The sequence below is a fragment of the Solenopsis invicta genome, chromosome 5, assembly GCF_016802725.1.
Source record: "Solenopsis invicta isolate M01_SB chromosome 5, UNIL_Sinv_3.0, whole genome shotgun sequence".
NCBI classification, from domain to species: Eukaryota; Metazoa; Arthropoda; class Insecta; order Hymenoptera; family Formicidae; genus Solenopsis; species Solenopsis invicta.
This window is the reverse complement of record NC_052668.1, coordinates 22,952,837-22,977,724: the sequence shown is the minus strand read 5'-3', so window position 1 is coordinate 22,977,724 and position 24,888 is coordinate 22,952,837. Positions and strand designations below refer to the sequence as shown.

General features: G+C 36.9%; 1 protein-coding gene across 3 annotated transcripts; it reads right to left on the bottom strand.

Moving 5' to 3' along the window:
- Positions 1-7,994: 7,994 nt before the first annotated feature.
- LOC105195207 (probable E3 ubiquitin-protein ligase makorin-1) lies at positions 7,995-24,120 on the bottom strand. Of its 3 annotated transcripts, none has more exons than XM_011160506.3 (7): positions 23,099-24,120; positions 22,501-22,788; positions 22,082-22,409; positions 21,125-21,447; positions 20,902-21,061; positions 10,524-10,676; positions 7,995-8,117 (listed from the first exon to the last, which is right to left on the bottom strand). In XM_011160506.3, exons 1-6 carry the CDS (start codon positions 23,131-23,133, stop codon positions 10,536-10,538), a joined length of 1,275 nt encoding a protein of 424 aa, XP_011158808.1. In that variant the 5' UTR covers positions 23,134-24,120; the 3' UTR covers positions 7,995-8,117; positions 10,524-10,535. The 3 variants fall into 3 exon arrangements, with proteins under 3 accessions (XP_011158808.1, XP_011158809.1, XP_025986810.1); XM_011160507.3 differs by having other exon boundaries at positions 23,006-23,148; XM_026131025.2 differs by lacking the exons at positions 7,995-8,117; positions 10,524-10,676 and adding an exon at positions 20,249-20,578 and having other exon boundaries at positions 23,099-24,101.
- Between the last annotated feature and the right edge of the window lie 768 nt (positions 24,121-24,888).

The window sequence follows — 24,888 nt, the reverse complement described above, 5'->3', positions numbered from 1 at the left end:
GTCATTAATACATTTATTTTTTTTTTAGTAAAAATGTATTTAAAAATAAATTAAATTTTATATTATAAATTATAACTACAAAGAAATATTATCTATGTAAAAAGGTTATTACTTATATAAAAAAATTATACAAGGACATTTTATTTCCAGTCGAATTAATATGGATTTTACTGTTATTCGCCAAAATTTTAGAGTATTAATAAATTTCTTATGAATTAATACTTTTCGTGATTTAAAGTTTTAAAGTAATCAATTTCTCATGATTCAATTTTTCATTTATGCTTTTTTGAAATAGCCTACTATAATAATGCTACAAGTATCTCATGTTCTCAATTATGTAATTAAACAAATATATCCCGAGATTATTTATTAATTTTCTTTAAATTTAGTCTTTCCACATTTATCACTTGCGTATGCATTCAAATTTTTGAGAAAAAATATACAACCTCAATCATTATTATACATGTAGTAGATAAATTCATTCACTAGGTCGAAATATAGAATGGTATTTATTATATGATATTTTATTTACAAAGTTAATGGGCATCACGTACCGCACACTGCATACAAAAACAATTTTTGTGCAAAACAATTATTGGCTACAGTTTAATGAATATATTTTGCAGGATGTGCCAGATTACAATTTTATTTTCAAAAATTAATTAAACTTATTATTCCGCTTGAATATAAAAATCAGAGAATTTTTTTCAAATAACTTTTTTTTAAATTATTTATTTTCAAGACAAATGTAAAAGAAACTAATTACAAAGTCGTTCATATCTTAAATGTACCAATTACGATATTAATGTGCATTAATTACGATGTGTACCAATTACACAAAACTCTAATAATTATTAAAAAAATGACATTTAGTATTGGTACTCACCAGTCGTGTCGTCCAATCTCGCCAGCACCACCCCAAGTTGACATTCAGCGTGAAGACCAGCATCGATCTCCAAAGACCTGCGTCGATCAGAGAGAAACATTAATTACGAACACGCGCGAAATTATTAATGACGAACGCCCGATATTTCTGACTTTCGACACTTCCGACATTCGCTCGCGATTCATAACTTCGGCACACTCCCCGATTCTCAACATTTCTCGACTTTCGACACTCCCGTTTTGCGGCACTCGATATTCGTTCGCGCAATTCATACTTCGACAGTCTCGATCACTTCCGGCTCGCCATATTCGCCGATCGCAGGATCCTAATTAACACAGTTGATGATGATCAATCATCGTACAATTTCATTACATATGTAGATCGAATAACGTGAGATGGACGAAAGGAAATTCCGACGTCGCGCGTCAGGACGCAATAAGCGACGGGGTTACGAGTATCAGGGGAGAGAGAGAGAGAGAGAGAGAGAAAGAGAAAGAGAGAGAGACACGCTTGATTACAGTCGCGCATACCAATTCGTACCGTGATCATTGTGCGTAGTGTTCGCTACCGCTTGGTATGAGAGCATACGTGAGACTGACACCACGATCGACCTACTATTGTTTGTCGGTGTTATGGGGCGCGCGAATATGTAAGGCGCGAATATGTAAGTGCGCAACGACCTTCAACCGAGCGTTAGGCGCACCGGCTGTCCAGCGCGAATCCGGCGTAATTTTCAACATTGATAATACGCATCTCGTTACAGCACGCGATATTATACACCGAAATTGGTTTCCCTCTTTACATTTATTTCACTGTTACTGCTACACGTCGGAAATAGACGGCAAACCACGACGCGTGATATCGCACTTCCGAAATTCTTTTCCTTGATATTTTTAATTTAATTGAAGACTAAAATATTACAAAAAATGTCTTGAAAATATGCGATTAGCTTTTAGTACAAAGCCCTGCGCGTGAGACAATCCCGATATTTCTTATCTTTTAACGTTTACTTCAAAATCTGTGATTATCATTTTTTTTTAAATAAACACCATGGTATCGAAAAATACATAATTACAGTTATGAAGCGTGACGATATTATACGCTCGCGAAATATTTCAATGCTTCTAAATTCATTAACTTTTATGGAAAACCAACGCTGAAAAAGTGTCACACTTTAAGACAAGAAATACAATTAATTATGTGTAATTAACGCTCTATACACACGTTGTTTTTCAGCATCTTGCTACACATTTCTGAGTCAACTTTCATGCTTTTACAAATATAAAAAATTTTTCAATGACTCTTACATATACTGTAATATCTCTAAAAAATATTTGTATGGTTGTTTATTAGGAAGAATATTGTATATAAATGTTGTAACTAATTGCAGTGCTCTTAATTTTTCAAGGAAAAGAATTTCGCAGAACAAAATTATCGAACGGTGACTGATCGATTACAAATCGACAACTAAAAGCTTTTTACTTCTAGACATTTTTAATCTGCGTTCCGATTTATGTACGATGTTGAATACATTTTCACTCATTCGCTCCGCGTGTGATAATTTGATAATCGTGCTGCGCACGACGACGCTTTTGCACGTGTATCTTAAGTAGTATCTCAAATAGATCATTCGCGAGTAATAATTTCGATAGTGTTTATCACGTGGCTTGCTTCGTGTCATTTAAATAAGTATTTTCGGATTATCCGTTGATCGTTTCCCGACGTACGCGCCATAAAGTCGCACGAGGCACATCAGTCTCGTTTTGTCTCTCGTATCAAGTGTCACGATGATCGTGCAGATGTATCTCTCGCTTAGCGCGGATAACTGTGTAACTACGTAAAAGTGATTTCGCGTTACCACTCTACAAGGAGAGAGAGCATAAACAGCACGAGTTTGATCAGATTACTGATTGATCAGATAACTGATTAACTAGATGACAGGTACGTAATACTACATTAGAATACATTAAACTTTTAACTACAAGTAGTTTCAAAGATTAAGAGCGATTGTAAAGCGAGTATGATTAATATATATGTAAATTTTTATTAAATAATAAAATATTGATCAAGATAATTCTCACAGTGTTACTGTGTCAAGTTGTTAATAAACGTGTGAATAAATTTTTCACAATGCTCCAAGATTCATCTGCGTGTGGGGTTTGCGTTCTACGAATAAAAGCGAATCGTCGAAAGAAATTCAAATATTATTGAATATTAATCCTCCGCAGACCAACTTGTTTTTCACTGTTTAATCAGACTGAGTCAGGTATTCTTTTAATGTTTAACTATTTAATTAACGATACTCTTAACGATTGTACAATTCCGTGACCCAAATTAAATATCTAACTCGTTTTTTTGTTACCTATTTTGTACATGTCCCAATTTGAGGTAGAATCGGCAAAATGGGAAAATTGTCTGAACCTCAAATAATTTTAGCTGGTCTATGAAGGGTTAAACACATGTGATTAATTGACGTGATATTGACGGATGTCTCGATACTTTCAAAATCGATTTTGCCTCACATTTTTTTAATAAAATTAATGAAAACACGGTATGTCTTGATATTGATGCGCGAAATAATAGCTATCGCATAAATCATTCACCGAGGGAATAATTTTAATAAATATTTACTAAATTTTAATAAATATTTATTCAAATACTACTAATAAAATATTTATTAAATGGAAACATATATTTATTTAGTAGAGAGAACCACTAATTTAATTTAAGTATCATTTTTCTTATAGAGTAAATATTGATGTATCGTAAGTAAATCTTTCATTAATACTATTTAAATAAATATTTAATAAAATTTAAAAATTTTTTCTCTCATTTTCAGTGTAATAATAAATATGAGACACGTCAATTTATCTTGAAATAGGAAATCTTTGTCGTGTAGATTTCGTTTTTAGACAAAAACAAGAAATAGAATACAGATTACATTATAACATAATTGTACTTATCTATATTATTATATTTATACTACATTTCATATCAATGCAACGCGACGGAAAATAAATAACTTAGATAATACTGTACATCCGCTTTTCCGGATTTCGGATGTCGTTATTAATTATTTACAAATATTCGGCTTCTTGTGACCGGATTATCCGGTAAACCGCGTTGCAATTACAATCGACATTTCCAACTATCGACATTAGTTTTCACTTTCAAAATCACCTTTTACGAGTGAAATTGCGAAAAACGTATAAAACGATTTCAGTACAGTTTTACGCTAAAATAAACTTCGCTTTTTAAACGAATACAAATTCGAAACAAGATATATCGCTTATTTGCTACAGCAATGACATAATTCTAAAAGCAAAATTTGCCACTTTGAACGTTTTGAATCGTTACAATTTTGTAATAGCATTTTAAATACGATTTTGGTACAACGATTTGTGGTTACAGAGGAATAAAAATATCCATTAGCCTTTCGCTCAAACGATTTAGTTGTATCATTGTTGCAGAAAACGAGCAATATATCGTTATATTTCACATATTATTTAACGTTATATTTAATTCTGTAACACTGTCATTTTATTATTCATATCAGTGCAACGCGATGCAAAGTAGATATCACAACTGAGACCGTAGATATTTTATATTCGCGTAGTTGGACGGATATTCGAATATCGTTATAATCACAAAAGAGGCTGATCACGATTATTCGCCCGTACCGCGTTGTAACGGCAGTCGACATTCTCGATACTCTCGACGTTCGTTTTTACCTGCGAGTCACTTTTTTATGGTTAGAATCACAGAAACGCGCGGACCGACTTCGACGCTAGCGACAGCACGCTAGACATTCGTTGGCGCCAAATGGCGGTCGTCGCGTAAAGTATCGGCGTAAAGTTCGCGTCGCGTCGTCAACTTCACCCGGTGCATCCGCGCACGAACATTTTCGTCGTTTAGCGCGCGCTTTCAAGATACGATCGAAATAAGATATTCTCTTGCAACTTCTTGCATCTCACGTCACACTGCGACTCGACATTAATGCGACGCGGCGCGGAATGCTTGCATCGCAGCTCAGACCGTATTGCATCGCGCTGCTCGAGAATATCATTCCAACGCCGCGATGCGGTTACTTACGATTATCCGACGTATCGCGTTGCAATTGCAATCGGCATCGTCGACACTCTCGACGTTCGTTTTTATCTGCAAAGCACTTACCACGGTTAAAATCGCGAGAACACGCGGAGCGATTTCGGTGCGGCTACACGTTGGAGATCCGTCGACGCAAAATGGCAGGTGGCTGTAGTGTGAAGTAAGGTTCGCGCGCGACGCGACGCGACGCGACGCCAACTTCGCACGGTACACGCGCGCACGGTGCACCCGCGCTCGGACATTTTCACCGTTTAACGCGTGCTTTCTAGATACGAGATCCACGGATCGAATAAGATATTCTCCCGCAACTTCTTGCATCTCATATCACGCTGCGACTCGACATTGATGCGACGCGGCGCGAAATACATGCATCGCAGCCCAGACTGTATTGCATTGTACAGCTGGAACTGCGTTGCATCGCGTTGGTCGAGAATATCGTTGCAAATGTCGAGAAGATGCGGCTACTTACGATTATCCGACGTATCGCGTTGCAATTGCGATCGGCATCGCTGACACTCTCGACGTTCGTTTTCATCCGCGAGGTACTTACTGCGATTAAAATTGCGAAAATGCACGGAGCGACTTCGGTGCGTCTTCCCACTGGAGATCCGCCGATGCGAAAGGGCGACTTGTTGTGAAGTAAGGTACGCGTGCGACGCGTTGCCAACTTCGCTCGGTACACGCGCGCGAAAAACTTTACCGTTTGAAGCGCGCTTTCTTACACGCGTTTGAAATAAGATGAATTTGTTGCAACTCGTTACTTAATATCGCTATTGCACTAATAATACTGCACCCAATAATAATTACACTAATAATATTGGCAACTGAATAAATGCGACGCGATAAAGTCGAAATCGTAGTGTCCCTGGTGAAAATTTTTCTCATAATTTTTGTACAAATTAGAAACTTTTTCAGAAATATTCAGAAATACTCAGAAAATCTACATCTTTTCTCAGAATTTTTCATAAGTGTGAATTCTCGAATATTCTAAGATTTCTTATCTCATAATTTCTAAAAAATATTTTCAATTTTTTTAAATTTTATAATATTTCATCAGAAATTACAGAACAAAAAATCCTAGAAATCTTAGAATATTTCTTAATTAACATGTATAAAAAATTCTAAAAAAGGATATAGACTTTTTGAATTTTTTCCAAGTATTTCTAAAAAAGATTCCAATATCTAAGAAAGATATAAAATTATATATATATATATATGTATATATATATATATATATATATATATATATACTACTTATTGTTAGTAAAATTATATATATATATTTTTTTTAAATAATTCTAAAAAATTACATAAAAAATTTTGAGAAAAATTTTCACCAGGATCAAATCGTGTATCGAGTTATGAGGACACATTAAATATCTTTGAGAACATTAAAAACATGCAACTACCTACGATTTGGAGATATCGCGTTACAATCTGCATCCTTCGACATCCCCGTTTATCCGCAATGCATTTTCTCACGAATAAAATTGCAGAGCGACCTTGAAACGATTTGGCGACTGAAGACTCGCGATGCGAAATGGCAGCTATCACGTGAAGTGATCGTTCGATTGCGATTCACGCGCGTTCGTGTTCGAGAACCCATTTTATTTAACCCTGCCGTTCTGTTCGAATTTACTGTACGATCGTACCGCTTAAGTCAATATAGTAAAAAAAGTTATAAAAATTAAAAAAATTTTCCTAGAAAAAAAATCTTACATTAGTATCAAAGAAAAATATAAAAATTTTAAAATAAAAATAAGTGAGAAAATAAAATATACTTTGAATCAAATAGAAATCCGAAGAGAAGAGCGGGACAAAATTCGCTTTTCAAGCGTCAAAATTCAAGCGAACGTTAACCTATCTCATACATTATTACATTTATTGCTAATGATATCTTATATCAATACGATGCGACGCGAGAGATGGACGTCACGGCTTAGATCGCATCACCGACGGAACTGTTATTAACGATCTGCATACATTTTCTTAATTAATTGCAAATTAATTAATGCGGCCATCGCACGCTTGGGAGCTTGAATGCAGTAGATCACGGACATTGCAGACTGTTTGAAACATCTGACATAAATATCTAAATGATTAACCTACAATGCAGTATTAATGATCATGCGACAATCACGGTGATTTATGATTATCCAAATGTTTCACAGATAAGCGTACTGTACAAGCGCAAAAATATTACATATATCTCCGCGAAATTGCATTCGTTTTCATAGTTTTCACTCGCATGGATGATCGGCCATGGATGAGAGCTATGAAATACAAGTTTCAAATAAATGTACGATATTCTTGCAACCTGCGTACGTATAAATATATCTGTGAAACATCTAAATAATGAATCATAAAATTATTCCTGTATTATATATAATTATCTCTGCAAACTGACCATATTCAGATATCGATAGTCATCACCGTGAGGGACGATACGTTTTTAATTAACGTCTGGTTGGCGATTGCGTATTCTGCATCGCGCTGCTCCGAATACGGCTACGAGTACCCAAGTAGAACAAGTCGCAATAAAAAAATTACGATTTATTTTCACGTCAAAATGACATGAAAATAAATCGTAATTGATCAAAAAGTGATTTTTTTAATGCTGAAATCATTTTGACGTCATTTTGATATCATTTTGGTGTCACGACGACTTTTTGTTCTGCTTGGGTATTAATGGTACATAATTCGACATGCCACGAGTCATGATGAAAATAATGAAAAATACGCGACACGCAATCCCAACGCGTTTTGGCATTATAATTGGCCGCCGCGGCGCGTTAATGGCGGCTGTCGCGCACGCATCGTTCGATTGCGATTCGTACGTCACAGCAAACATTTGTGTATTTGCATTATTCTCGTTCGCAACTCGTTACGCAGTCGCGTTAATTGATCGTGCGTCATTTCGTCCCGGCGTACTCGGGATTCGTCATTACTCACGAGCAGTAAAATCTACGAACGAGAATGAGCGACTTTTGTTCAGTTGAGGAACACTGCGCGGGTTAGCGACGACAGCCTCACGTCGACGCCGACGCCGCCGCGACGCCGTGACGTCGCCAATCGACGTTCGAGCGCTCGCGTTGCCTACCTTGCGTTTGTTGTTGATCTGAAACTTTAAGAAATATGCCATTTATAGCTTTTATGATAGATTATCATCACTATGAGTATACTTGAGTACTCTATTGAGCCTCCAACCCCTTTAAGAGTGGCCTCTCGAAATGATCGAATACTTATTTCGATTTTTCACAATTTTAAACTGTTTTTGAAATATAAAAAATGAGAACAGATTTTATATATTGTTATATTTATATGTGATATTAATGTAATGTGAGTATAAATGTAAGGCGAGTTTTTTAATTCGTCATAATTGAGCAATTAAATAATTGATCATATGCAGTTTTTACATGTGCACACTGTGCATTAAATCGATGAATTAAAAAACTTGCCTATATTTAAATAATGAGATCATTTTGATATTTTCAATGACAAAGCCAGTCGATCAAGTTAAATTTTTTTAAAAAATATTTCAAAATCAATTTTTCTGCAATTGTGTTTCTGTCGTCATTTTATGAGATAATTTTTTTTTATGTAAATTATGTAATATACTAAAACATTTACTTTATGTATAAATATAAAGTAAATGTTCCATTCTCCTTACAAAATATTTAAATATAAAATAAATATTTTGTAAGGATATTTACATATAAGGTAAATGTCTCAGTAATCGGACATGTAACGATTCAAAGCCAACATTGTTGAATTTTTATAAGAATTTTTACAAGGACGACATAAAAAAATGTAATTGCACACTTAACCAAAATATGAAATATAAAATATTAACATACAATAATATGAAAAATTTTCAATTATTCCAAAAATAATAAAAACTTGTAAATTTAACTGAACATTTAAATGATTATCCAATATCTGGATAATCCAAAATGCTTGTCCTTGCATTGTTGATAAAATAAATACAAAAAGTTATCTTGGTAAATAAATAATTTCTTAAAAAATTTTAAGATCATCAAAATATAATCTCTAATTGTGCGTAACAAATTTAATGGTTTTATAATATTTAAAATAACCTCTTATAAATCTTATATCTTTTTGTCTGTAAAAATTGCAATTAAATTTTAATGTTACAAAAAAACACGTTTATTTTTAATAATAAATTTCCATATAAAAGTGTCGAGATATAAGAATCTGTTCGAAAATGTAACTAGGACATTTACCTTAATTATATTGCATTTCTGAACCTAAAATTCTACATTTAAAATTAATATATCGTGAAAATTATATATTCATGATTTATATATCAAATATCGTTAGTATGTACATAATGAAACAATGGAGGTATCAAAGTACATTGACTTGAGGTGTAAGTTAGTCGACGCACAGATTTAATCTCGGACGATAACATTCGTCAGCACCGTCCTCTCGCGCTGTATCCCGTTCGACTTTATCGCCAACACTTTCTTTTCTTTTATCTTTCCCGTCGATCGGCCAAAAGAGCTTTCAGCTCGGAAACGCGGTGAATCAACACCGAGTCGATGGGTCACGATCGGGACGGGAGAGAGGATTCCTCGATGTATTAGACATCGGCTACCGGCGCGGCGATCGACCATTTTGATGCACGACGGCGCTTCTTTGCTTGCGAAACAAACAGAGGCAATTTAGAGATCCTCCGCGCGGCTGGGATAGACTCGACAGAGAGACCGATTCTATATTCTCCCGTCCGCCCGCCCGTTTTCCTTTTCTCTTTCCCTTTTACTTCTCAGGACTGGCTCAGTCCAACCTCTAATCCCTCTCGCCCCCTCTCTCTCTCTCTCCGCCCTTTTCTTTACGTTTTCTTCGCGTCCGGACCTCTGAGATTCCTCCCATTAACCCACTACTGTCCGAATTTACTTCTCGCATTTTTAACGAAATTCGAGCTCACGTATCTTTCGCGAGGGAGAGACAAGCGTTTCTTAAATATCTCGTGGACCGTCTCTCGTAGAGAGTTAGCATTCATCTAAATCAGATCCAAGTTAATTGCGCGAGACGCGATTAAAGTCGCATGCGGACGCCAGATTATAATCTCAATAATTCCGTACGCGCGCGTGTATGAACGAAAACGCGGCGGACGGCGCGAGTACGCCGCGTAAAAGCGTAATCCTACAATGACGGATTGGCTTGCTACGTTTTTCCCCTTTCAAGAATATAACTACCGGCGAAAGGAGCGGCGTGGTTCGAGCTTTCCTAGGCGCTTACATCGCGACACCCCTTATATTTTTTTTACGGAAAATTTAACCAGCATCATTTTGCCACGCGTTTAATCTCACGCCGGCTTATATACCTCGAAACGCGAAATCCGTGCGAACGTCCTGCATAATAACAACGGTCGCACCCGTGATTTCCTTTTTTCTTTCTTTTTTTCTTTCTTTCCGGCCGTCGTCGTTTTTCGCTCTCGCGATTCGTAAGCACATGAGCGACCATTTAATTGGACCTCTGGTCGCCTCACCTCGGAGCCCAGACTCACCTTCGCTCGTAATTAGATTCGTAGACCGTCATCGTAGACGTCATCGTAGGTATCCTCTCTTTCCTGGACAAACAATCTGGTCACGCGAGTCCATATGTACCGTGAGACTGCCAGAATGCCGATTATCCAGAACATCAAGAGCCACAGCAGGCGCTGCAATGAGATTTTAAACGTCAAACTGGGAACACCAGAAATTGTAACCGTGATAAGATTCGCGTGCGGGAATGAATGACGCGAAAGACAAATGCGACAATGAGATCCGAGAGCCTGGCTATTCGATTTGTTTCAAATTCCATCCAATTTTCCACCATCCGTTGTAGATTTCGTGCGCAATGGATTTGTCAGATTTCAATAAACATATTAGACTCCGGTAATTTAAACCGATCGGACCGATCGGACCGATCGGAATTTAATTGCGCGATGTCGACTGGGTCGACTGAGTGGTAATATTTTTTTTTTTTATCGCATATCCGATATTGTGCGAAATTTATACTCTAGTTTAATCGAAACCCCGTAAAAACATCTGAAAGGGATACAGTATATATGGAACGTAATTCAGCGATTGCTTTACAATGTCAAAGCGCGGAGGGGTTTTCGTTTAAACTGGCCGACCGAGTTCTATATATCGCGTCGAACAGATGCGATATTTCATTTTGTAAACGCGTTGCGGAACCACATTTCCTGATTACGCGTAATGGCGTGCGATCCGAACGTGGCGTGAAACATTCGCGGTCGCCGCCCCTCTCGATTCGCGGCAACGATTTGGGCAAAGAGCTCGGGGGCAGAGCGACCGCCGCCGTTCCCTTTTCGCAGAAATATGTGTCGCGCGTAATACGTGTCGCCCCGTCGCCCCGAATACCATTCGTGCCGGAGAGACGCACAAAGGCGGCCTCCGACGAATCATAAAGGGGGTGAAAGCCCCGCCGCGTCTTGCGACTCAAAGCGATCCCGCGATATTCGCGGCGCGGCGTGACCGCGCGTCGCCACCGGATACACATGTAGGGACAATTTCGGCGAATTTATATGCTAATTCGCCCGTGCTCGTCGGGATTAACTTGCTGTTCTAGTTAACCATCGCGAATCCGAGAGCTCGACCGAGAGAGCCCTTTCCTCCCTCGCGCGCTCTGCGCGCTACCGCGCGCGACAAAGTCGCGCCTCGCAAACGAGTGACGTAAACACGACGTACGTCGCCGTGGTGCTCGTCGCACGAAATTCCGCTCCGTCAATTGGACAAATCCGATCCCGGATGTCCCTTTCGCTGGCATTCGTCCCTTTCACCCCAAATTCTCGATTTAGAGAGCAGGGATTCGCATACCGTTCGCAATTAGGAGAGCCGGCTCGAATGCTTCGGAATTTTTTCTCTTTTTCTACCTCTTTTTTTTTCACGGAGGATAGTAAACAAGCGTTAAAGAAATCAATGCTACAAACGTGACTTATGGCTCGGATAAATTTGGATAGAATCGATAACAACATTAAATCAGTTCAATCAAGTTCAAATAACTCGTAAAGTAGCGCCTTTAAACCGAGAGCGGTCACCTGAGGTTGATTTTTACACCCCAGCAGCGAGGAAATTAGACTCAATCAAAATAGTTTATCTTACTGTTCGAATCCATATGTTATTTTTTCATTTTTCCTTACGTTTGAAAAACATATTGGATAACTGTAAAAAAAATTATACCACAATCGATAAATATGCAGTTAATAATAGTGACTTTTAATTGGAGTGTAAAAACACCCTACGTGATCGTTTACGCAAAAAACTAGGTAACTATTCTCGGGTTAAAAAGAGTTGTAAATAGATAGCGAGCGACTCTGAGCGTTTTGCGCAAAAACGCCAGATGATTATTCTCGCGTTAAAAAGAGTCATAAATAGACAGCGAGTGTGACTCTTTCGCTCGGCGAAACGATTAATCATAATTCTGCGACAATTATCTGAACGGTTGATGTTAATCTCTCGTTAACTCTTTCCAGCGTTAGTAAAATCATCATGTTTTACACGACGGAACGTAGAACGATCTACGTTACGTGATAAAAAAGCGACAGACAGAAAAGAAACTTTATTGCTTCGACGTGTTTGCTCGTCAAACGATGTTAACGATTCCGATAAGAAACTTATTTCCGACAAGTTTTTGTGGACGCGCTAAACATTTTAGCGGAGAAAACGTGTAATTCAAAGCGTTGCCGTAAGTTAAGAGGAGGTGTTCATCCCGGCTTTCCATTCTATCGCCCCTTGGCAAAAGAAAAACCTTCTCTCCGATCGCGTCTACATTATGTTCGCATTACGCCCGTACATATATGTATACATAAGCCTCGCAATATCATTTACGCATAAAAAAAATCATTTATTTCGAGAGAGAGAATTATGTACGTGGAAAGAATGATTTTGTTGAGGTATCCAATAATACAACTGGATAGAGAATACAACTGGATAGAGATCTGAAAATAATTTTGTTAGACCATCAACATAATTATGTACTCAAGCCGGTTGCTAGAATATCAAAATTTTTTGCAGCATTATCATCATATTACTTGAATGTTTTACATAATTATTTTGATAGCAACGTTATTTTCAGATCTGTATTTAACTAAATTTTTACAGTAGATATTTTAGCAAAATCCTTCTTTTCGTATATACGAAAAAAACTTAGTAGGATCAACAATCATTATCTCATATACGTAAGCAAGAATATAAAATCTTTAAAAAATTTGATTATCTTAAACAGATATAATTTGCACAGATGAAGAAAATTTAGAGTTTTATGAAGAAAAACATATTCAATAATAATTTTCATGAGTTGAGAGAAAAAAATATTCAATCCAAGAGTTCGAATTTTTTATTGCTATTAAATATTTTATTATCAATACAATTATATTGTGCTCTGCCCAAACAGAACAGGGAGTCATCACGACGTCAAAATGTCAAAGTGACTGCAAAATGATCATTAAAAGTCACTTTTCAATCAATTACGATTCATTATGATGTCATTTTGACACAATTGTGAATCACTTTGATGTCATTTTGACTTGTTCTGCTTGGGTGTACACTATTTTAATTTTGAAATAAAAACGTGTGTAAAATATTTTGCTAAAATTTATCAAACTCTTAAAGAAAATTTTATATTCTTGATTACATATGAGATAATTATTGTTAATTTCTTATTAATTTTTTTTCTCTATAAATTTCTTAAACACATCAAAGGCCTGTTCTTTATAATAATCCTACGTGATCCTGTTATGTTGATTGACATAATGCGTTGCGATAGTCTGTCGTATAATTTTGCGAATATTAAAATATAATCAGCAAAACTATATTTTTGTTATCTCCATAAATAATGAAATTTTTTTCATATTAAACCAATATATTACACTGAGAAAAAAACTTAAAATTTTATTCATGGGATATAAATTTATTTCACCGAAATAAATCTTTATTTAAATATGGCGAAATAAAATTTTATTCCCAGCAAATAAACCAATTAATAAAAAAATATATTTCACAAAAATGTACATTTTTTTATCACATTCAAATTCTTTTATATCTAATAAAACCCAAAAACAAAATACATCACAAGTAACATTTGCTTCCTAATGTTTTGATTTTTTTTCTCAGTGTAATTAAAAAAGACGAGATCGATAAGTGAGTTTTTTAATTCATTGATTGATCGATCGTATTATCGCGGAAATGTAACTTTGCTTTATGAAACTTGCATTTGCGCATAACCTGCATGCGAGTGATCAACGAATGAAAACAAATTCGCCTCTCCTTTCGAGAAACAGTTTTAGACAACAAAGTATTAAAAGTGTACGTACGATCGTCGGAATTTCGATCATCGATGAACGCTACCATTTTCGCAAACTCGCAAAAATGCGATTTCGTCAGTTGACTCGATACATTTTACACTCGCAAACACATTCGTCATTTTGCGTGACCAATCGTCCCTAGAAACTAATCACGCCCGCGGCTGTCGGCCGAGTTCGCCATGATGCGATACCGCTGTCACCATCTACCGCACTTTCGGTGAAGCTCCAAAGTTCCGTCGATATCGCAGAGAAAAATGTTGAGCGTCGATAATAACAGCGACGTCGATGATAAAAATGTGCGATAAAACGCGAGATAAATTTTACGCTGTATGACGGTACGTTTGAATTTCCGACAGCAATCTCATTCGAAGAGACGAATAATACAAAATCAGATTTACAAGAGAAAAAAATTCACGATTTATCGATTCATTGGAGAACGAGTCGCTCTTTGCGTCTTCGATCGCTCGCGAGAAATTTGACGAATCTTGTGTACGTAATTTTACAGAAACAAAATGCAAATATTTATTTAAACAGAGGTGGATAAATGTGCGATTTCTCGAGAATCGTTCGACGATGCCGTGACGGAGAAACGGACCCATACAGCATAGAATAATTCTAATATTGCGGCAATATTTTCAATGTTTCTGCAATATTGAAATGTTCTGTGCTGCGTATGGAGAGGGACGGCCGAGGGAGGATGCGAAATGCATTGAAAACACCCAGACCCCCCCGGTCTCGTGGAGATTTACACTGTCGATTTTATTAATCTACATCCAATAACAAAAATATATCATCGTGAGAAACAAAATTGTTGACGAAATCGCCAATTTCCGCCTCGCCGGGTTCTAATACGAACATACAATATCCCCTGGCGACTGAAATCGCTTTTCTTTTTTTTTCCTCCTATCGACATTCGAAACATAGGGGTGTTATCATTATTCTCCGTAGGAGTACAAGGAAAGCACGTCGATTACACGATTTAACGGTGTTACAGGCCGCGGACGATCTCGTGTTTAGCCGCGAGTTACATGATGGGCCGATGATGCTTTTCCGACAGCTAATTTCTAACAACGTGGCATAATATATCATACGTATATGTTGGTGTGTGTAGGGTGTGTATAAACCTTTTAAAGCTAATTCTACTTTATCAGAAGTGAACGCGGATACGTAAAAATCGACGCCGGACCCCCGACAGCGGAAGAAAGGGGGGGCAATTTTTTAAATACATGCGCGCAAGTTCGTTCTTCGCGTTTTGCAATGACAAAGGCTCCCTGTACACTTTCAGAACTTTCTTTTACAAGTAATCGACTTACGAATTACTCTCCGTCTGCTCCTCGTTCTCCGGGAAGCAATTACTTTTGCGTCTGCCAGGAGCAAGTGTTTTTGCGATCGCCCGTGGCAGGTCATTGTCGCTAGTTTCGCGAGCGCTCGTATATGAAACATGTTACGGCTTTGTTCGTTCTCGAAAGAAGTTTTTTACATATACGCGATCGTACACTGAGAAAAAAAAATACTTAAAATTTTTTTAATGAGAATAAATTATAAATTCATTTCACTGAAGTAAATATTTAAATACGACGAAATAAAATTTTTACCAATTAATAAAAAAAAAGATATATTTTACAAAAATGCATATTTCGTCATTATAATTAAATTTTTTTATAACCAATAAATGTGAATAAATATCGAAGAAACTGCAATATTTGTTTCTGAATATTTCGATTAGTTTTCTCAGTGCACTTTAATCGTCATCGTAAAATCGTTGAACACATTTGGATAATTTTGCGATTACATTTTGTCCGCGATACAATGCGAAGCAAACGTGATAAAGCACGACGACAGCTTCACAATTCATTAATTAATCGCACTATTAATGAAATACAAAAATAGAAAGAAAATTAGATGGAGAAATAACTCACTGTTTCTTATCGATACAATTTCCTTACTTTTTTTTAATATTAAAAGGATAATCGAATAATGCGAATGTTCGCAATTTGCTTCGCATTATGCAGTGAAAATACAATTTGATTGATCTACGTATTATTTATTGGCTAAAAAAACATTCACAATAATCTAAGATCTATTAAAGACGTAAGAAACAAGCTGTGGCACAACAATTGTTTTCAACGTCGATTGTATCTTCTCGTAGTGGTGCGCTACCTAACAAATATAAGACTTTTAATCGTATATCTTATTATGTATATTCGCTTTATAGAGCCTTTATTATATATAACGTAGTTTGACGCGACAAGTTACAAAAATATAAGGTTTAATTACGTATAGAAATTTAGCATGGTACCAACAAATTACCTCCCCTAAAAAAAAGTGTAACTTTTTTTCCTAACTCGCGAAGACTCTTTGAGCGTTTTCGGGCACACGATAAAATACACGTTTAACACACGCAGAATAAAAATAAATAATACACTGAAAACTAAAATAGTACAATCAGCACAACGTTATCCTAAAGAAACGACATGCCGTAAGAGCCGAAAGAAAAAAAAAAAAAAAAAAAAGAAAGATTATCAGAGACACTCAATCTCAGCTTATGTAAATGAATTACGTAACGATCTCTGTGTAAAGCGTATTTGGGTTGTTAAGAGAGGGAGAGAGAGAAAAGGAATACTCGTCACTACGCAATACAGTATTCAATGCAGGTACGTTTAGTACAATTAATTCGCATTAATTAATGCACACTTGCAGTAGAATCTTGGCGATTGAATTCTGCACGCAGAGACGTAACGCACGTGGTTGTCCCGTAAATTCGATGTAATTTTTAAATTAATTTAATGAAACCATCCTGAGAATGGGAATTGAAATTATCAAGAGCATCGTTCTAACGTTCGCTATCTCGCCCGAATAATAATCCAAATGAATCAAGTAAATCGGTCTCTCCCCTTACTCTTTGCGTTATTAACAAAAATCGCACAAAAAAAATCTTGACTTTAGACTGTGTATTGTATACGCGAGCAAACTCCAAAGTTAACTCCAAAATGTATCCATGAAAAGTCAAAACAAACTGCGTTGAACGCCGGTGAACGCTTTGACAAACGTCAACTGCTAATTTTGTATCTCTTCTTTCGCGTCTCATGTATTTAGAGCATAATAATTTAGAGCATAATAATGCAGTAAATAACATCGCGCATAGTTTGTATAAAATTGGTAGTGACGGCGGCAAATATGTACAACGCGATCAACGCAGTTAACTTTTCTCCTATAACGATATACATATATACTAGTACTTAAAGAAGTTTTCGTCGTAAACTCTTCATCATTCACAAAATTATTACAGACTTAAAAATTCTCGATCGACTCATCAATACATTCCGCTATCTTACAATTCAATATCGTTTAAGCGTTTTTTACTTTTTATTTCCCACGTCGGGAAATTTGTTGATTGTTAAAGAAAGTAGCTCCAAAAATAGCCGCTCGAAACGCACAGCATACCATAGAAAGTTTCTATTATACATTACCGGTAACAATATAAAGCGTTTTATTCTAACAATCGTTAATAAAATTAACAGTATAGAAATTCTATGGGAAATATAAACGATATTCTTATAGCGTAGCGAAAGTTCGAGCCGATAAAACGCTTTGTCGTAACGGATTAAAAAACTGACTTTATAGCGCAATGAACGATATATTACTCTATAATCACATAGCTTTTGAAAGGCAGTACCGACGGTTCTCTGCTGTAAAAGCTGGTCACTTCCTACCATGAGTACGAATCGGTTGTACGCGTGCGAGCAGGAACTATATGTAGAATAATGTGATTATCTGTCATAAATATATTACGGAAAGATCATTTAGCGAAAGGTTAAAAAAATGACACACGAAATATTCAGTGTTAGGAGGACGAACATCACATCTCTTTGGTGTGTATATTTTTACGTACTCATTTCGTCAGTTTTACACAAAAGAATTCTATGCCCTTCAAAGCGTAATTATCATGGTTCTATATCGAGAGAACGGTTGTCGGAACATGTTGCTATTATTAGTAAATCGATAAAATGTAAAAACGATCGACGATGATTCCCAGCATGGCTCTATGTCGTGGGTCCAACTCCGTCGTGCATACTTCTAATGGTTTTTTTTTCTTTTTTTCCTTTAGATCTCTACAAATGCGCACTTCACACAAAGCGGTCTCTTTTTATTACATGTTTGTTGTTATTCATCCCGCATATATGCTATTCATAGTTTGTCTCTTTCGCACAAATATTTTGTTTTTTTAATACTCGTACTTACTTTCAATCACACATTTATACACATACCTACACACACGCACACACACACACACACATGCGCTCGTGCACACACACACACACACACACACACGAATGCACACACACACACACACACACACACGCTCGCGCACACACACACACACACACACACGAATGCCGCACACCAATACGCTTGCATACTATCTTTACACATATATCACATTCACTTTGCACATTCAAAGGAATACCCATTATTCACGAGTAACGCTATACAACTGTATAATAATTTAAAGAAATGTATCATATGTATGTATAAAGATTCGCGGAGTCATAGCAAGAGGTAGGACGACAGTTGTAGATCGTACCTTCGATATGAACTAGTGATAAATTGAACTAACAATGCACACTGATCACACAAGTAATAAATCGTTGTCCAGTTTTCCTATTTTTACATGTGAATAGTAATGTTATGAACCTTCGACAAGTTATAATTAAATTATGCTTTGTAATTGCAATAGTTAATGAATTTGTTAAAAAAAAATTATGTAACGTGCATTTGATAGCACTGCTGTTTCAGAATTATATATGTGAACACGACACATGAAACTGATTTCAGTTTATCCTTTACATCAAGCACGATATTTATATTGCAATCACAAAACATGGCCACCGTATATATATATATATATATAGATATTTATTACAAATACAAATAAAGCCTAGTAAAATTGATTGAAACGGTAATTTGCATTGTTTAAATCCCATCTTAGCACATTCTGTGGTTTTTACATGTTGATTAAGTACATATAAATGTAACATCATTGAATGATAAATGTTATTGCAATTATAAAATAGAGTAACTCTAATCTATTAATCTTAAATAAAAAAGCCTTCAAAAAAATTGCAATTAAACTATTATTCGACTATTTTCATTATCATATATCATTTCAGCTAATGAAAAAAAGCAAAAGAGAAAAAAAAATTTTTTTCTATCTTTCACTGACAATAATCAACTAAATTCCGGTTAGTCATTGACTTGCTTATTCTACTGAATGTATAGACATATTCCAAGATCATGCATTATGGAATAGTTCAATAATAATAATTATGGTAGCGGGTATAAGAAAAAAACCAACAACAATGTTACTCTACAGGGAAATGAACATTGGGAAAATATCGATACATAGACTATTCAATGATGAAATTTGGACCACTGAATTAACAGTTGCTAAGAACCGATTAATAGAGCATTGGTCAAGTTACACAAAAGTGACTCCGAAGTTACGATGCATTTCTAAAGAAATTTTTATTACTGTCCATGCTATTTTCCCGCTTTTTATTTTTTGTGCTCAACTGTGATCGCAATAATTATTAAAATTGTTGATCACGTAATTGTTTATACACAAGTCGTCATTAAAATAATTAAGAACATATTCCTTTTAGAGATAATATTTAAAAGATTATTTCTTTGACTCTGAAATAATTATTAAAATGTTATTTTATTTACTCTATTAAAATATGAATACAATAATTTTCCTATTGTTGTGGATGTAATAAACATTTTAATAATTATTATCACATCTTATATAAAAATAATCTTTTAAATATTATCTACGAGCAGAAAAAAAAATGTTTTAATTATTTTCACGCCAACTAAACATTTTTTTATATATAAATTATTTTACGAAAGGGCACACATTTTTCTTTTTTTCGTTTTTTTCTTCTACGTAGCTAGAACGTCTTCGAATTATAATAATTCAAATTAATTTCTATTATCTAGTAATTTTCTTAGTCGCTAAAGCCGCGCACGAATGATAAAGGAAGTAGATATCGACATAGCAACAAAATAGCAATGATAACAATAGTATCAAGGCAGTTTTGTGTCGGTCGACTAGTTTTGCTCGTCTAATCGAACGACAGCTCATAATCGGACCAATCGGAATCGTCGGAATCTGAGAAGAAAGGGATATCTTCTAAATCGAGATACATCCAACGATCGTCCCTTTCATCGAAGAAATCCCACAAGATTAGTTGCTGTAAATAGTGTAAAACCGCTCTTTCACGTTTTGCGTATATACACCAAAGTGCAAAGTATATAAAGTATGTACCTATATATATATATATATATATTATATATATATATATATATATATATATATATATATATTTTACACATTATATATATATATATAAAATGTGTAAAATATATATATTATTGCTATATATAAAGTATATAAATGCTGATAAGCTCCACTATGATTGAAGAATTTTATGTCACCCATGCCGAATATTTTAAGTGAAATGTGTTATCCGTAATCAAACCAAATATACTTTTGAAAATTGTAAACAACACTTACATGCAGGATGTCGATGTCAGAGTCAGCGGTGCTACGCCTCTGTCGAACTGGTGGACCCACGTCTTTTTTAGTCCCATCCGGAAGCGCGTGAAGATAGAAACATTTATTACCAAACGGACACTTGCCGCGACCCTTGTTGAAGTACTTGCAATCCTTGGTACTGTAGGAGAAATAAACCGTTAAACCAAACACGCTGAAATGAAGATAGATTATCATTGCATACCTCAAGGCGCCTTTATAATCTCTTATTAGCTTCTCCTTTTCCTCCTTTGTGTCCACCCAATACATACTGGGGCAGACAAAGTCTGAAGGAATACGGCACTCAGGACATGCTCTTATAATTTTGTTGTCAAACTGTTTGGCTTGGCGCCATTTTCTGATGCAAGTTAGACAGAAGCAGTGATTGCAATTTGGTAATATACCAAATCTCTGTTCTCGCGAGGATTTTTCCATTATTGTCTCGAAACAAACGCCGCAAGATTTCTCTTTGCTGCGTTGAATGGCAAAGGATAATTCCATATCTGCTTCGTGTTGCTTTACGCATGCCTAAAAATTTAAGTGTCATCTTTGGAATTTACAAAATATTCAATATATAAGATAGGGCATTTAAAATGTTACAAACTATCATCCCTAAAATTACATTTTAAGCAATTATATTTTCTTTACACCAATTGATTTATTTCATTATTCTGTACATAAGTGTCAAGATATCAAAAAATTAATAATATATGAGATATTTTATAATTTTTATGTTGAAATATACAAGAACAAAATAAAAATATCTCATAAACTATTGATTTTTCAATATCTATCTTAATATTTTTATGTGCAAAACAAAAGAATTATATTATGTAAAAAAAAATCCATTTAAAAAAAATAACCTTCCTATGACCTTAGAAAATTAATTTTTTCGAAAATTGATATATACATCAAATTTTTGTCTAGATTTTTGGCTATGATACATAGTTACAAGAATAATAGTTTGTAACACTTTAAATATCCCACCCTGTATACATTCGTATAAACCACTTCACATAAATCATTTCACAAAAATATCAATATATAAATAGAAATTTAATAATCTGATGATTATTTAATTTGCCTCTAATCTCATGCAAACATTTAGATGTATAAAATATAGAATAGTTAATATAATCAAGATAATAACATAAGGCCTTACATTCGTATGTTTCTTCCTCAATTCTTCATTGTGTGGATGAAGAGCTGCACGGCCACATAATTCACAAATGTCACCATGTAGATATGTGCAATTTGAATTTTTACAGATTCCAGTTGCTTCGGCATAGGGACATAGAGGTTCTAAGGCAGGATTTGAGGCTTGACCAGATGGATTAACAGCCTGAGCATACGAGACTGGCATTGACGTGCTTGGAGATGTTCCTGAAGTGGATGATCCATCAATAGATGATCCAGCGATCGGAGACCCGGTTGTAGGTATAAACTCTGGTGCTTTAACCCATTCTTCAGCATTGCGTTTATCAGCTTTCCTATAATAAATTCAAATATGCTGTTATAAGCATAATCTGAATGAATAGAATTAACAAATCAATAAAATTGCAATTTGACATTTAAACTTACTTGTTTCTCGAAGAATTTGCTGTACTGTTATGCTGACCTGAGGCAGAATTTTCCATTGTGTTTGTTAGCGCGGCATTGTTGCTATCCGCGGTACTTGAACTGTGACGAAATCGGCACTGATTACCGAACTTACACATGCCATGTTTGAAGAAGCGACAAGTAACATGAGTATTATGAGCAGAGCTATAGGTCGACGCTGCCTCGTTGACACTTGCATCATTTCTGCTCCCTTGTACATGCCGATATCGGCAGTTATTTCCTTCACGACAAGCGCCATTCTTGAAGTATCTGAAAGAGAAATTACATACTTATTCACCATGATAAAAACGTGACAAGAATCCATTAATAAGAGTGTGCTTGCAAGAAACGCCCGTCGTGTTTGAAATCGCGTCGAGAAATCCGTAACGACACGGAGAGATATCCACTATTGTCAATATTTATATTATTGTATTCGAGTGTCTTGATCTAACGTTGCTATCCCGTAACGTGCGTTCACGGTTCTAACCTCTCCATCTCGGTCTACGTAAATCTCGACCTCGGGCACGAAGATATCCTCCACGGGGAATCTTGCTGCGAAACGCTCGTCGTGGTTTCTTACCGGCAAACAACACTCTGAGACCAATTGTCGGCCATTTTCTCGCTTCTCTTCCGCCGTAACGATGATCGACGACGCGTCGTTCCTTGGATGATGAGTTGAGCGCGCGTTCACTGTGAAGAAGGATAGACAGAGAAGGAGAGAGAAAGAGAGGGGAACGAGGAAGAGGGCAAGAGAGAGAAGGAGAAATACGTGCTTTCGGGTACACTGATCGGGCTCCGCGGGCTCCGGTTCCTGCGAGCGCGAATGCCGCTTCGACAAGAGCACGACCGGAGAACAACCACAACGCACACCTCCTAGTGCGACGAGAGGCACGCTCGATTCGCGCCGCGCAATAAACACACTACGAGGATGCGATGTATATGTCCGTGAATACGAATACGCGAGCGCGCGCGCGCGTCCGTCTGTCCTTCCTTCCTTCTCGCTCGTCCGCCTTCTCCAACTCGCTTCGCTCTCGTAACACGCGTGTCACCGCGTGGTGTAAGCGTCACGCACCACCTTGCGCTTTGATTCGAACGTCGCTCCCCTTTCTTCTGTCCTCGTTGCGACGTAGCCGCCGTGGACGACCGGTTTTGTCGTGTCACCGCTTCCTCACACAGCTCTGCGACCTTCCGTCTACCTCGCGGCGTGAAAATCTCCTCTTACGTCTCGACCATTCCCCTTCTGCCGATGATAATGCAATCCTCGTTGTTACTTTTGTCGCCGATGGACAAAAGTCACGGGCACCAACACTTCCACAACAGTTATTTATTTGTTGACTCCGTTTGCATACGAGCGACACAGTGTTGAGCGCATTATCATTCCCAACCGGATTGCCGAGCGCTCGCGGTACCCACCTGACTGACACGCGACCTCGCGCTTCCTTTCAAACGCGAGAGCTCCTCATCGTACTCCCGTACGAATGTCGAAGTTCCGAAACAACGAAGACACGGGACGCGCACGACACCCGCGGTATTCGCGTGCGAACACCTTGGTACTCACGCGCGGTCATTGAACTCGACCGAGCCGCCCTGTTTGCTCGTCCGTACTCCGCACGCTCGCGCTCTAGCTCCGCGTACTTCCACGGCAGTAAATACGGTAAATGATCCGCGATCAAACTCGCATTCGCGCGTTCATGTCGCCGCTGTCCGCTTGTTATTTCGCTTGACGATTGCAAAAGGAAATCGGTGTTTCACAGGAGAGAAACGCAACGATTTCAGAAACGTCATGAAGTAGGCGCACATCGCGGGATCCGATCGACCAATCGCAGCAATTTCTTGCCCACGATGGGCGCCTTTCGCGGTGATTCGCTTGCTTGAATTGTCCTTTCGAAACAATAAATAAATCGAGATCGCTATATAAGTTCTTTTAGACGAGTTTTTTTAATTTATTAATTGATCAATCGCATTATGTCGTTATAAATACAGAAATATAAAAGATTTGAACAAATAGATTTGAAGTTAGGCTACAATATATTTTCAGATTCATGCAGACCTTTAACTATAATAAACAGTCAAAGATCCAGTTGGCACGAACGTCCGACATCATTTCGTTTTCGACTTTCGACACTCTACGGCACTCTCGAAATGCTCGCGTCAAAAACTCATACGGAACGACGAGGATGAGAGTTGAAATGCGCTACGACGCGCCGAGACCTTCCGCCGTCCTGCCTAGCCGATCGACTGCTGCTACTGCAGTGCTGGCTACTGCGTAGCGGCGTGACTAGCACGTGGCCGCGCCTGCGCGCCACTACCGCCGCTACGCAGTAGCAGCAGTCGGTCGGTTAGGCAGAACGGCAGAAGGTCGCGGCGCAG